The following is a 13,466-nucleotide window of genomic DNA, read 5'->3' on the forward strand; positions in this document are numbered from 1 at the left end:
TCAGGTGGAAGTTCACAAGCAGGTAATTTCCCAAATCATTCTCAAAATGGTATTTGAGGGCCGGCCCCATGGCTCACTCGGGAGAGTGCGGTGCTGGGAGCGCGGTGGTGCTCCCACCGCGGGTTCGGATCCTATATAGGGATGGCCGGTGTGCTCACTGGCTGAGTGTGGTGTGGGCAACACCAAGCCAAGGGTTGCGATCCCCTTACCGGTCACACACACAAAAAATGGTATTTGAAATATATTGATAAAGTATTATTAGGAGGAGATGAATGTTTTATGTTTACTTGGTAAAATTAGTAATTTTAGTATAAATAGTTTTTGAAAAATGGTTGGAAAAATGTTCTTAATGAATTAATCTTTGTATTCAGTTAATCTATACCACTTAATAATTTTGATCTAATAAATTACCTGGTAGTTTTGTCTATTACTTATGCTGAAGTGTAGAAGTTAGTCAAAACTAAAGATAGCTATTTACATCATTATGATGGTAAGATATTACCTATATAAAATGTTTTGTTAATATTGGCATTTTCATGCCTCAGTGCCCATTTTGTAGTAACACCTTACATATTTGTCAAATTATTTGAAAGCACAGAAACTAAAAGCTGGTATCTTTAGAAATAGAACATTTTATCTGAACTAGGTTGATCAAGTATCATTTACTACAGTAGGTTTTAGTTGTTGTACTTTAAAATATAATTAAGTATATTATCCCCTTTTAATTTTTTTCTTTTTTAATTATATTTAGGTGTTGGACTTACTGAAATACTTAGTAATAGATAACAAAGATAATGAAAACCTCTATGTCACGATTAAACTTTTAGATCCTTTTCCTGACCATGTTGTTTTTAAGGATTTACGTATTGCTCAGCAGAAAATCAAATACAGTAGAGGACCCTTTTCACTCTTGGAGGTAATAAAAATTCCATTGTGTTACAATTTTAAGAGAGCATAGACTGTAATACCTTATTAAAAACCTCTAATTCTCCAGCAGTAAAAAATAATCTTTTTTTTATTATGGTTTGAAAAAAATGAGATTTACCCTCTTAACTAATAAAAAAATGAATCTTAATGTATCTCCTTGCACTGCAGTAAAAGTATAAAGATCAGAGCTTCCTGGCGAAGATCTGAATTTAAATATTCAAGGAATCTGATATAAAATATTCTTGATTTTAAAACACATAAGATCCTGTGCTTCTTGAATATCTCAAAATACAATGGAATCCTTTGAGGGTCAATTTAATATGTGCATTAGAGATGATATTTAACTTTTTAAATTTTTTCTAGTATTTGTAGTTTTAATCCTTTTAAATTTCAAAATTATGTTCTTTTTATAGTTTTAAAAATCATATAAATCTTATATCCTTAAAATCATATTCTCTATTTGACTGTATATCAGTATGGAAACAGGGCTGGCCGGTTAGCTCACTTGGAAGAGTGTGGTGCTGGTAACACCAAGGTCAATGGTTCGCATGCATCCCCTTACCAGCCAATTTTTTAAAAATATGGATACATATTTAAATACATTAAGATGTAAAACTGGAGCTATACTACTGAATAAATAATCTGGCTTTTTTCCTACAATTGAGTATGCTGTAATAATTTTGAAATCTAACTGTGTTATGAGAAAGTCTGTTAGAATTTAAAGGATTAAAACATTGTAAGGTTTGAAGTGGAAGAAGTACTTTATTTCTACCTTGTTTGGTAGTAATAGTGATAGAGTCAGTGTCTGTAAAAGGCAATTACTATTTTTTTTTCTTTTTTAAAGTTTATATCATGGACTTGATGCATGTTAACAGCAAGTTACATTTTTAAGTAATTTTCTCTTTCAGGAAATTAACCATTTTCTCTCAGTAAGTGTTTATGATGCACTTCCATTGACAAGGCTTGAAGGATTGAAGGATCTTCGAAGACAACTGGAACAACATAAAGATCAGATGATGGATCTTGTGAGAGCATCTCAGGGTACTAATTTTAATAACATGAGTTATTTCTACCTGTTTCTTTTAAAAAGAATATTTAGAAATTTTTGCTTTTGGTTTGATTGCCACAGACTTAGTTCATACCCTCATCATTTCTCATCTAACCATAAAACTGGTCCTACCTGGTTTCCTCACCTTGAACTATTCCCATTTTATCCATCTTCTGCCAGAATGATTTCTCTGAATCCAAATACGTTCAGGTTATACTATAGCTTAAAAATTTTAACAACTTCCTACAATTTTAAAAGAAAAATTTTAATTATTTAGTGACAGGCATACAAGGTAATCTATCCGTGCCTTCTACTCCAGCCTACTTGAATGAGAGAAGTGTATCTCTTAATTTTAAGCCTGTTAGTCATGTGTATGTGTGTTGTGTGTATGTATATATGTGTGTATATTTATATGTTTTTCTAGCTTTTTTTAAACTTAAGAAAACATCTATTTTTGTATTAATTTGATTTGAGTTTATTACAGTATTGCACCTGGGGGAAAGTTTTTCTACTTAACGTGTTGATTTTCATCTTCCTGTGCCATTTATTTTATATTCTATTGTATTCTTTTTATCCTTAGTACTTTTTAAAACTAATTTTGGTTTTAACCATCTGAACTCAGAGTTTCTAGTCCATTTGTTCTGAGGAATATAAAATATGAACACCACTGTCTCTTGTTCTTATGTGTTTAGATATTCTATTGGCTAGACCTGCCTTGTGCTATACAACTACTAGCTATTTGTGGCTATTTAAAGTCAAATAAATTAAATTAAATAAAACTTAAAATTTAGTTTTTTCATTGTACTAGCATGTGTCAGGTTCTCAGTAGTACATGTGGCTAGTGGCTGTTTTTAGACAGCACAGATTATAGATGTTTCCATCATTGCAGGCAGTTCTGTTGGACATTGCTGGTCTTGATTCTAACTGTAAGATATTAAAAACCCAGAAAGGCTCTCAGGGTCCCTTCTAGCTTTAATGTTGAATGATTCTTAAGTTTCTAATTATTTGTGAGTTTGCTAAGGTATTGACATCCTGCGCAATTTGTTCAAGACATTTTTCTCTCTGTGTGTCTGCTAAATATTGCTAATCACTTCCACGTGGTTCTGTTTCATAAGGAAGTTCAAATTTATTCACTACATATTTTTTGAGCTGCTCATGACTTAAAACCTTTCTTTATAAAAAAAATTTAGTAAGATAATTTTATAGGCATATTGTAAACAAAAGTGTTATCATTGTGATAATTTAAATTTTTTTCAAAATTATTTCTAGATAACCCACAAGATAGCGTTATGGCAAAGCTAGTTGTCAACTTGTTGCAGTTATCCAAGATGGCAGTAAACCACACTGGTGAAAGAGAAGTTTTAGGTAAACTGTTTGACTGAAAGAATGTGAGGTTTTTATGTTTGAGTGGTCAACTTTATAGTATCTTCAAAGTAAGTGAAAGTTTGTCATTTGTGATATTGGGGAAATATGAGATGCTAGGTAAGTTATATTTCCTTTTTTTTTTTTTTTTTTTGGTAGATTCAGTCTATTATGAAATGGCTAATTTATATTTCTATTTAATTCAAGTATTCCTAAGCAGCCCCCCTTTCATATTATCCTTCCTTAAATATTTATATAAAATGAAGAGTTAGTGATTTACACATGTGCATAACTATTAATTTGCAAATGCCTTGTAAATATTCAGGAAAGTCAGAAATATCTGTTTGTAAAGTTTCAAATAAATTGAATTTTGATACATTTTATAAATATAACTGACTGGTATTTAATACCTTTTTTATATAACAGAAATAAGAATGAAGATTTGGAGCACTAGATTAAACTCAAATATTAAAAAAAAGCATTCAAGTCCTTTTCTACTGTCACCTTGTGTGGGGGGGGGGCCCTAATGTAAGATAAATGGCCAACATCATGTCTAGTATCAAACATAATTAAAGTCAACTGGAAGTTGTCATAACAGTGTTGCTTCAAATAGGAAAAATAAGAGGGATGAGTGTTGCTTCACAGATTTTACTGTATTTCAACAGTCTTCCTTAATTTCTCAGTGGGAGCCTAGTATGTAGGGTACTTTCTTTTTTCGTAGATTTTATTATTAAAATATATCTTACATATAGAAAAGTATATACATCATAAGTATATAGCTTGAACAGTTTTTTCTTTTTTCTTTTCTTTTTTTTTTTTTTAAAAAGATGACCGGCAAGGGGATCTTAACCCTTGACTTGGTGTTGTCAGCACCACACTCACCCAGTGAGCTAACTGGCCATCCCTATATGGGATCTGAACCCGTGGCCTTGGTGTTATCAGCACCACACTCTCCCGAGTGAGCCACGGGCCAGCCCTGAACAGTTTTTTCAAGCAGAGTACATGTGTACATCTAGCACCCAGCCCAAGAAACAACCTTACCATAAGCCTAGAACTTTTGACTAGGCATCTTGTTCCTTTGTCCGTAGTAGCACTGCTTCTAGGGACAAGCATGATTTGCTACAGTAGCCCCTTCCTATATAGCATAAAATCATAGTGGCTTGTACCCACAGCTAACATCATACTCAATGGTGAAAGACTGGAAGCTTTCCCCCTAAGATCAGGAATGAGACAAAAGTGCCTACTTTCACCACTGCTATTCAACATTATACTGGAATTTCTAGCCAGAGAAATTAAACAAGATAAAGCAATTAAAAGCATCCAACCTGGAAACAAGGTAGAACTATCCCTATTCACAGGTGACATGATCCAATATTTATCAGCACCACACTCTCCCGAGTGAGCCACAGGCCGGCCCTTGATCCAATATTTAGAAAGTCCCCGAGAACCCATAAGAAAGCAACTATAGAGCTAATAAATAAATTCAGCAATTGCAGGGTACAAGATGAGCACAAAAATCATTTGTGTTTATATATACCAGCAGTGAACAATCTAAAGAGGAAATTAGGAAAGCAATTTTGTTAAGAGTAGCACTTAAAATAAATAAATTCCTTGGAAGAAATTTAATCAAGGAGGTAGAAGACTCATACACATTCTGTTTGTTAGAAGTGAATCACTAAGTATAGTCCACACTCAAGGGGAAGGGAATTAGACGCAATGTTTTCAAAGGAGCAATATCAAAGAATTTTATATTACCGTGACTGGGAAAGAGCATGAGGAGTCCTCTAAGATGCTCAAAATGTTCTGTCTTCATCTGGGTAGTGATAAAAACAGATAAAAAAAAAAATGTGTGTGTGTATAAATTTTCACTGAACTATGTGTTTAAGATTTATAGACTTTATGTATTTGATACCTCAAAAAAAGATTTTAACATTTTTAAAGTTGATACTCTCGTATAGTGGCCAGGTTTAGACTTTCATACTTACTAACTACGTTCACTTACTAATTCATCTATCTACTGGATATGATTCTATAGGAAAAAATATCTGTGGCCCACATATGGATGATATGTAAAGGAAATGGTACGGTATTTTGTAGCTTCTTTAATCTGCTCAAAATCTTTGAAAATACACCCAAAGCTTGAAGCATGACAAAACAGCATTATATTTTTGAAATTAGAAAACTTCTGCTTTATGTAAGATTTCTTACCTATGACTTTACTGAAATGGAATTTCTGTACGCAGAGGCTGTTGGAAGCTGCTTGGGAGAAGTGGGTCCTATAGATTTCTCTACCATAGCTATACAACATAATAAAGACACATCTTATACCAAGGCTCTTGAGTTATTTGAAGATAAAGAACTTCAGTGGACCCTCATAATGCTGACCTACCTGAATAATACACTGGTAGAAGATTGGTGAGTATTTTTTGATACCTTCTAAGAGGGTGCTTCAAAAAGTTCATGGAAATAGAGAATTAAAAGATAATATGAATCGTTCCATGAACTTTTTGAAGTACCCTCATATCTGATTACACTTAATCTGACATTCAAGAGGAATGATACTTCACATAAATTAACATCATCTTTTAAGTTCTCATACTTTTTTTTAATCTCAAGTATTTTTATGAAAATTCTTGTATTTTTATTAATTCACATAGTTATTGATCCTATTATGTATGTACCGGGCACTAGATATAGTGATGAACACTTCAGACAGGGTCTCTATTAAATTCTAGTTGCAGTAAACTGGACAAACAATAATTACAAAAAATGCCAGGTGATTCTACACAGAAAATTAAGATAGTGGAATGTAATAGATGATATTTTAGGCACTTGTCAAAATCAGAGCTGCCACCCTCTTCTAAGCTACGCTTCATTTTAGTCTTTTTAAAATAAACCATAGAGCAGAAGTTTGCTGGCCCCAGAAGTCTTAAGCTAATCAGACAGGGTTTTCTATTACTCATTTATTCTCTATGCAAAACAGAATTGCAACAGATAATATCAAAATTTCAAAACTATTCAAAATATCAGTTTGCTGGTTGTGAAATTACTATTGCTTTTTATTTCCTTTCTGTCTCTCTGTTATTTTTTCATTGATTGGTTGATTGATTAATTGGTGTATTTGAGCACCCCATCACCACCATTTTTGGTGTTCTAACCATTTTTGGTTCTAATGGTTTGTCCCACTACCAAGAATCTTTCTAAAGTAAATATGTGTTCTAACTTTGTTTCTCTACCCGTTTTCTTCCTTCTCTAAGGGAATAAATGATGGGCAATATCTGCCTGCTGTGTCTCCATTATTGACTTAATGGACATATCTTTTTCTCTTTTGTTGTTGTTTTTATTATAGTAAATAAGTTGGAATGATTTCTTTCCTGACATTTTATTATAAGTTTTCAAACATACAGCAAAGTTGAAAGAATTTTATAGTAAACACCTATATACTAATCATATAGATTCTACCGTTAACATTTTACTACTGTCCTTGCTTTATTACTTTCAGCCAGGCTTCCAACCTCATATTAATCCACCTTATTTTAAAAATGTGTTTCAAAGTATATCTGGCACAGTTTTTGAAGAGAGATTTTCCACAGAAAATTTACAAGCATTAAATATTTCATTTGTTACATGGTAATTTGCAATTGGGGTTTCTGAAAAAGGTGGACACAGATATTAGTGTGACTTAAACTTGAGAATGATAGGGAACAGGTACAAGTTTTCCTATCTTTCTGTAAGAGGAAAAAAATCATTAGGTGTTTAAGGGGCTTTAGCATACAAAGGAGAATTTGACTAAGGGATTACCAGAATAGCTGGTCAAAGAAGGCTTCTTTGAGGAAGTGTCAACTTGGCTGATCTTAGTGATCAAAAATAAGCTGTAAAATGATTAGGGTAAAGCATTCCAGGCAGGGAATAGCTAGACTGGAAATAAGCTTGGTGTGTTTGAAGAACAGAAAGAAGCCTGGTATGGAGGAAGATGACAGGAGATGTTATTAGAAAGGTAGGAGTAATTCTGGTTAAGAAATTTGGATTTTATTTGAAGTATATAAGGAAGCCTGGAGTTTTAAGTAGTGTTGTGATGCAGCTTACATTTTTACTCTGGGTTTTATATGGCAAATGAGTTATGAAGGGGCAAAAGTGGAAACAGGAAGATCAATTATGTGGAACTATTACAGTAGTCCAGAGGAGAAATGGTAGTGACTTGGATTAGGGTGGACAAGAGAAACACGGATGGAATCAGGATATGTTTTTAACATATAAGGCCAGCAGAACTTGCTGATGAATTGAATATGGAGGAACGAAGGATAAATCCAGGCTTAGGGTTTATACTTTTATGTCATAAACTGAGATATCTAAAAGGAATTAAGCCTTTATTTGATAACTCATCACCATTAGAGTGTCAGACTTTATGATATTTTTTGTCAGCTGTCGTATTTTCAATACTCTTTTTGCAGCCGTGCTTTCCCTAATTTTTGTGAAAGAGGAACTTCACTTTTTTATTAGAGATTTTCGATGCCTTCCCTAACGATTTTCAGCTAGATTCTGGTCAGAATAAGTGTGTACATGCTGTTTGTTTAAAATTGTTTTTGACAGTAATTTTATTATTTGGGATAAAATGTCATTCTGCTTCACCCCAAAGTATTTGTATCCTCCAGAGAAAATATTATCAAAATATTGTTTTCTCAGTTGAATTAATATTTTAACATTCTCACTACTCATGTTTATTAGGTTATGTTATTTCCAAGTTTTTCTTTTTATGAGTGCTTGTCATTTATAGTAGTCATAATATAAACATGGTGAAGGGAATTGATGTTACAGTGATTAGTAACTGACGTTTACTTAAGGAATATTCAAAACACATTGACAGTTTTGACTCATTTGATGTTATAGAATTTTATAGATGTAAAATTTCCTAATATAAATTTTAAATTTTAGTTTTTTAATTTTTTCAGTGGGGGTTGCTTAACAGTAATCAAGATTAATAATTGATGTAGTTTATAGGCATTTGAATTACATGTGTTTTTCAGCGTCAAAGTTCGATCAGCTGCTGTTACCTGTTTGAAAAACATTTTAGCCACGAAGACTGGACATAGTTTCTGGGAGATTTATAAGATGACAACTGATCCTATGCTGGCCTATCTACAGCCTTTTAGAACATCGAGAAAAAAGGTGTGTTAAGTAATAAATGTTTATTGAATATCCACTATGTCTAGAATAGTTCTGTTTACTATGGGTTATGAATATCAAACTGCTTAAAATATTGTACTAACATTTAGCCTTTCCTAGAAATAATTTAAACTGTTCTTCTTCAATCCAACAGATTTGTTATTTTTTGTAAGGTAGTGTGGAAAAGCTGAGATAGGTAACTTAGCTAAGTGATGGTGGATTTGGGGAGTAGGGGAAATTTTTAATGACAGTCCTTTTTTACTTAGCAATAGAAAACCCTTTCTTTGATCCCATGAAAGCCATTGATCCTGGGTGTGGTTGATAGGTATTGTGATCAAAAAGCAGGTGTTTATTTCCATAGCAAATTAATGTATCATAATTCTCTAGTGAAATGTAAAATGACCTATAGATTTCTCCCTTTTTCTGTGTTCATAGCATAACAAAGTTCCACTGAAAGTACTCTGTGAATGATGTTCAAGAACTTTTGCTCCCTTAGTCTAAACATTCCTCTTTACTATTTTATTTTCATAAAGTGAGAATTACATAGTTGAGTTTTCACCAATTTAATTTCAGGGCTTACACCTATCATTGAAGTAGTACTTTTAATGTACCATAAATATAATATTGCTCCTAGTGAAATTACTAGTAATGTAAACTATTAATGAATTAGTAATAAAACCTCTAAAGCACTATAATTTTGACATCTAAAAATCTCATTTCATTTTGAAATCAGTTCTGTACAGTAGATTTGGACTGGCTTTGTACATGACATGGATGGTGCAGAGAGTTTGTCATTTGTATAATATACTACTAGAGAGTGAGTGCTGAGTAGAACTCAAGTTTTCTGCTGCCTAGACCAGTAATTTTTTACCATACCATTGTGCAACTCATATAAACATTAAATATGTTTTAATTTTAAAAGGTAATTATTGCCTTCAGATTTAGTTTCAACTATAGTTGTATTTGAAAACAGTTGGTTTGTGCGTAGATATTTGTTTCATGTAGGAAAGGTAAAATGGTTTTCTAATTCTCTTGCTTACATTTTCTGATCCCTTTCTTTCTAGTTTTTAGAAGTACCCAGACTTGATAAAGAAAGCCCTTTAGAAGGCCTAGATGATACAAGTCTGTGGATTCCTCAAAGTGAAAATCACGATGTTTGGGTAAAGACACTGACTTGTGCTTTTTTGGACAGTGGAAGCACTAAAAGTGAAATTCTTCAATTATTAAAGCCATTATGTGAAGTAAGATGATTAATTAGTCTGACTTAATTCCTTTTTTCTTTGTTTTTTCCATTCTGTGTGGCTACTGTGTACATATTTATGACCTATACATCTAAAGAGTGCTGTGGCATTACCCATCATTTTCATGCACTGTCACCCACACTCAGCTGTTATAAAACCGTAAAAGTGGGCATCTTTGTTTAGCTATGACTTTATATGTTAGGTTTCTGCTTTGACATAGCAACATACTAGATGAGTTCCAAGGGGTGCCTTGAATAATTTATTATTAATGATAGTTAAAATACTGATAATCGTAAATTATTTGTATTAGCCAAAAGTCTGCTCTAACTTTGTTTACTTCTGATAAGTAAACAAACTGTTTACTGTCTTTTACTTTCTCTGATATGCTTTCTTGAGTGAGAAAAAGGGGCAGCAGTAACATTGCTTTTTTATTTTTATAGTTACAATTTATTTAAATAAAGAGTAAAGGTACTTACTAAATCAAACAAAGTCTACTCTTTTATCAAATGTGTAATTCAAAATGGCACAATATAATGATGCTCTACGACAAAGTTACTACTCTAATTAATACTCACTGTCAAAAATGATTTAACAGAAGTGTGAAAACACAATATCTGACTAGGTCAGATACCTGCCAATTACAAATAACTGATGGGAAGTATTTTGGTAAAGCCCCTACCTTGAAAGCAGTTTTAAAAGTAGTCCTTGTTTTCTACAGTAAAAGTAGTGACTGTATCACATTCTCTGCAATACTACACTGCACTTGTACCAATTCGGCAGAGCGGTACCCTGGAGACAGACAGACAGACAGACAGACAGACAGACAGACACACACACACATACACACACACACACACAAACACACACACACACACACACACACACCTTATTAGTGAACAAACCTAAGATTTTTATAAAGCTTTGACTTTGAGCTAGAAGATAAAATGTTCCAAATATACATGTATACACACCCCAATTCCTAGTACCTTAAATTTTCCAGGTCCCAAACTGGATTTTTGACTTGTCTTTAATTTAAAAAGGAAAAAGTATGCAATAAGTGATCTGTATGTGAGTGGAGTCTGAATATTATGGATATGGAGTGTGATGATTTGTCCATATGATGATTATGGAGTGTGGTGAATGGCAAAAATAAGGTGGTGTACTGTTTTAATGTACCACATGTATTAAAGCGCTTTCCTGCATTTTGGAGCATACTACAAATAAGTACCCAAATTATACACCCAGAAATTGAGGTTTATTAAGAAATAAACATTTTCAGTGACTGTCATAGCTCTTTACTACATGTAGAAAATGCACAAAAATCATATTTACAGCTTTTTTCTTAAACCTTTGATACCCTTTTCCCCTTGTGTCAAGTCAGAAAACTGTTTGTGTTATTAATAATACTTTTTAATTCTGAAATTAGTAGTGACATTATAATTTTATTTGTAAGCATATCTTATTACGTTAATGGCCTTGACTGGAAATGGACAATTGCAGTGTAATATTAAACCGTTTGATGTAGATATACTAGCTTAGTATGATTAAGAAAGAAAACCAACACTACCTGTTACCCATGATTTTTGTGTTTTTTAGCAGTATATTGAGTTCATGGCAGATTAGTCTTTAATTTTTAAGAAGTTTATATGTCAGCAATAGGGAATGAAAATTTTAAGTAAAATGTATTACTTTAACTCAAATTATTGGGATGTGTTTGTATATTGTAGGTGAAAACTGACTTTTGTCAGATTGTGCTTCCATACTTGATTCATGATATTTTACTCCAAGATAGAAATGAATCATGGAGAAATCTGCTTTCTACACATGTTCAGGGATTTTTTACCAGCTGTTTTAGACAATTCTCACAAGCAAGCCGATCCACAACCCCTGCAAATTTGGATTCAGGTACCCTGTTAAATTTCCAACATTTATACTCTTCTCAAGTTCTAGAGAAGGATAGATTTAATTTTAATTCCGTCTAAAACATTTTGCAGGCTTAATTCTGTAACCTCTAAGTTTCTATTTTCTCATCTATAGAATGAGATAAAAGTTGTAGCAGGTTTTTTATTTTCTTTTAAACTCTTAAAAATTTTATGTACAGAAGAGGCAGTCCCTTCCCCAGTGAATAGGCTTGGTGCCTTTGTCAAAGATCAGATGGCAGTAAGTGTGTGGGTTGATTTCTGGATTCTTTATCTATTCCATTGGTCATTGTGTCTGTTTTTATGCCAGTACCATACTGTTTTGGTTATTATAGCTTTGTAGTATAGCTTAAAGTCAGGTAGTGTTATGCCTCCAGCTTTATTTTTTTTGCTGAGCATTGCTTTGGCTATTCGTGGTCTTTTATTGTTCCATATAAATGTCTGAATAGTTTTTTCCATTTCTGAGAAAAATGTCTTTGGAATTTTGATGGGTATTGCGTTGAATTTGTATATCACTTTGGGTAGTATGGACATTTTCACTATGTTGATTCTTCCAATCCAAGAGCATGGAATATCTTTCCATCTTCTTGTATCCTCTCTAATTTCTCTCAGCAGTGGTTTGTAGTTCTCATTATAGAGATTTTTCACATCCTTGGTTAACTCAATTCCTAAGGTGCTGGGATAACTGGATATCGATATGCAGGAGAATGAAACTAGATCCATACCTCTCACCGTATACTAAAATCAACTCAAAATGGATTAAGGATTTAAATATACACCCTGAGACAATAAAACTTCTTAAAGAAAACATAGGAGAAACACTTCAGGAAATAGGACTGGGCACAGACTTCATGAATACGACCCCAAAAGCACGGGCAACCAAAGGAAAAATAAACAAATGGGATTATATCAAACTAAAAAGCTTCTGCACAGCAAAAGAAACAATTAAAAGAGTTAAAAGACAACCAACAGAGTGGGAGAAAATATTTGCAAAATATACATCTGACAAAGGATTAATATCCAGAATATAAGGAAGTCAAACAACTTTACAAGAAGAAAACAAGCAACCCAATTAAAAAATGGGCAAAAGAGCTAAGTAGGCATTTCTCTAAGGAAGATATACAAATGGCCAACAGACATATGAAAAAATGCTCAACATCACTCAGCATCCGGGAAATGCAAATCAAAACCACATTGAGATACCATCTAACCCCAGTTAGGATGGCTAAAATCCAAAAGACCATGAACGATAAATGCTGGCGAGGCTGCGGAGAAAAAGGAACTCTCATACATTGTTGGTGGGACTGCAAAATGGTGCAGCCTCTATGGAAAATGGTATGGAGGTTCCTTAAACAATTGCAAATAGATCTACCATACGACCCAGCCATCCCACTGTTGGGAATATACCCAGAGGAATGGAAATCATCAAGTCGAAGGTATACCTGTTCCCCAATGTTCATCGCAGCACTCTTTACAATAGCCAAGAGTTGGAACCAGCCCAAATGCCCATCATCAGATGAGTGGATACGGAAAATGTGGTACATCTACACAATGGAATACTACTCAGCTATAAAAACGAATGAAATACTGCCATTTGCAACAACATGGATGGACCTTGAGAGAATTATATTAAGTGAAACAAGTCAGGCACAGAAAGAGAAATACCACATGTTCTCACTTATTGGTGGGAGCTAAAAATTAATATATAAATTCACACACACACACACACACACACACACAAACCGGGGGGGGGGAAGAAGATATAACAACCACAATTATTTGAAGTTGATACGACAAGCAAACAGA

The 13,466-nt window shown here is 33.3% G+C and overlaps 1 protein-coding gene across 2 annotated transcripts in view; it reads left to right on the top strand.

The window, feature by feature from the left end:
• The window catches only part of LOC134374714 (serine-protein kinase ATM), a 132,364-nt gene that overhangs the window by 69,858 nt on the left and 49,040 nt on the right, over nt 1-13,466 (top strand). Inside the window, exons 31-37 of one of the 2 annotated variants that reach the window (XM_063092642.1) lie at nt 752-916; nt 1,836-1,968; nt 3,245-3,340; nt 5,581-5,752; nt 8,362-8,503; nt 9,565-9,741; nt 11,469-11,646. In XM_063092642.1, coding sequence (XP_062948712.1) covers nt 752-916; nt 1,836-1,968; nt 3,245-3,340; nt 5,581-5,752; nt 8,362-8,503; nt 9,565-9,741; nt 11,469-11,646 — 1,063 coding nt within the window. Of the gene's footprint in view, nt 1-751; nt 917-1,835; nt 1,969-3,244; nt 3,341-5,580; nt 5,753-8,361; nt 8,504-9,564; nt 9,742-11,468; nt 11,647-13,466 lie in introns of those variants that run through there. The other variant, XM_063092638.1, reaches the window with a different exon arrangement.

The sequence above is a fragment of the Cynocephalus volans genome, chromosome 4 (assembly GCF_027409185.1).
Source record: "Cynocephalus volans isolate mCynVol1 chromosome 4, mCynVol1.pri, whole genome shotgun sequence".
In the NCBI taxonomy this organism is placed as follows: Eukaryota; Metazoa; Chordata; class Mammalia; order Dermoptera; family Cynocephalidae; genus Cynocephalus; species Cynocephalus volans.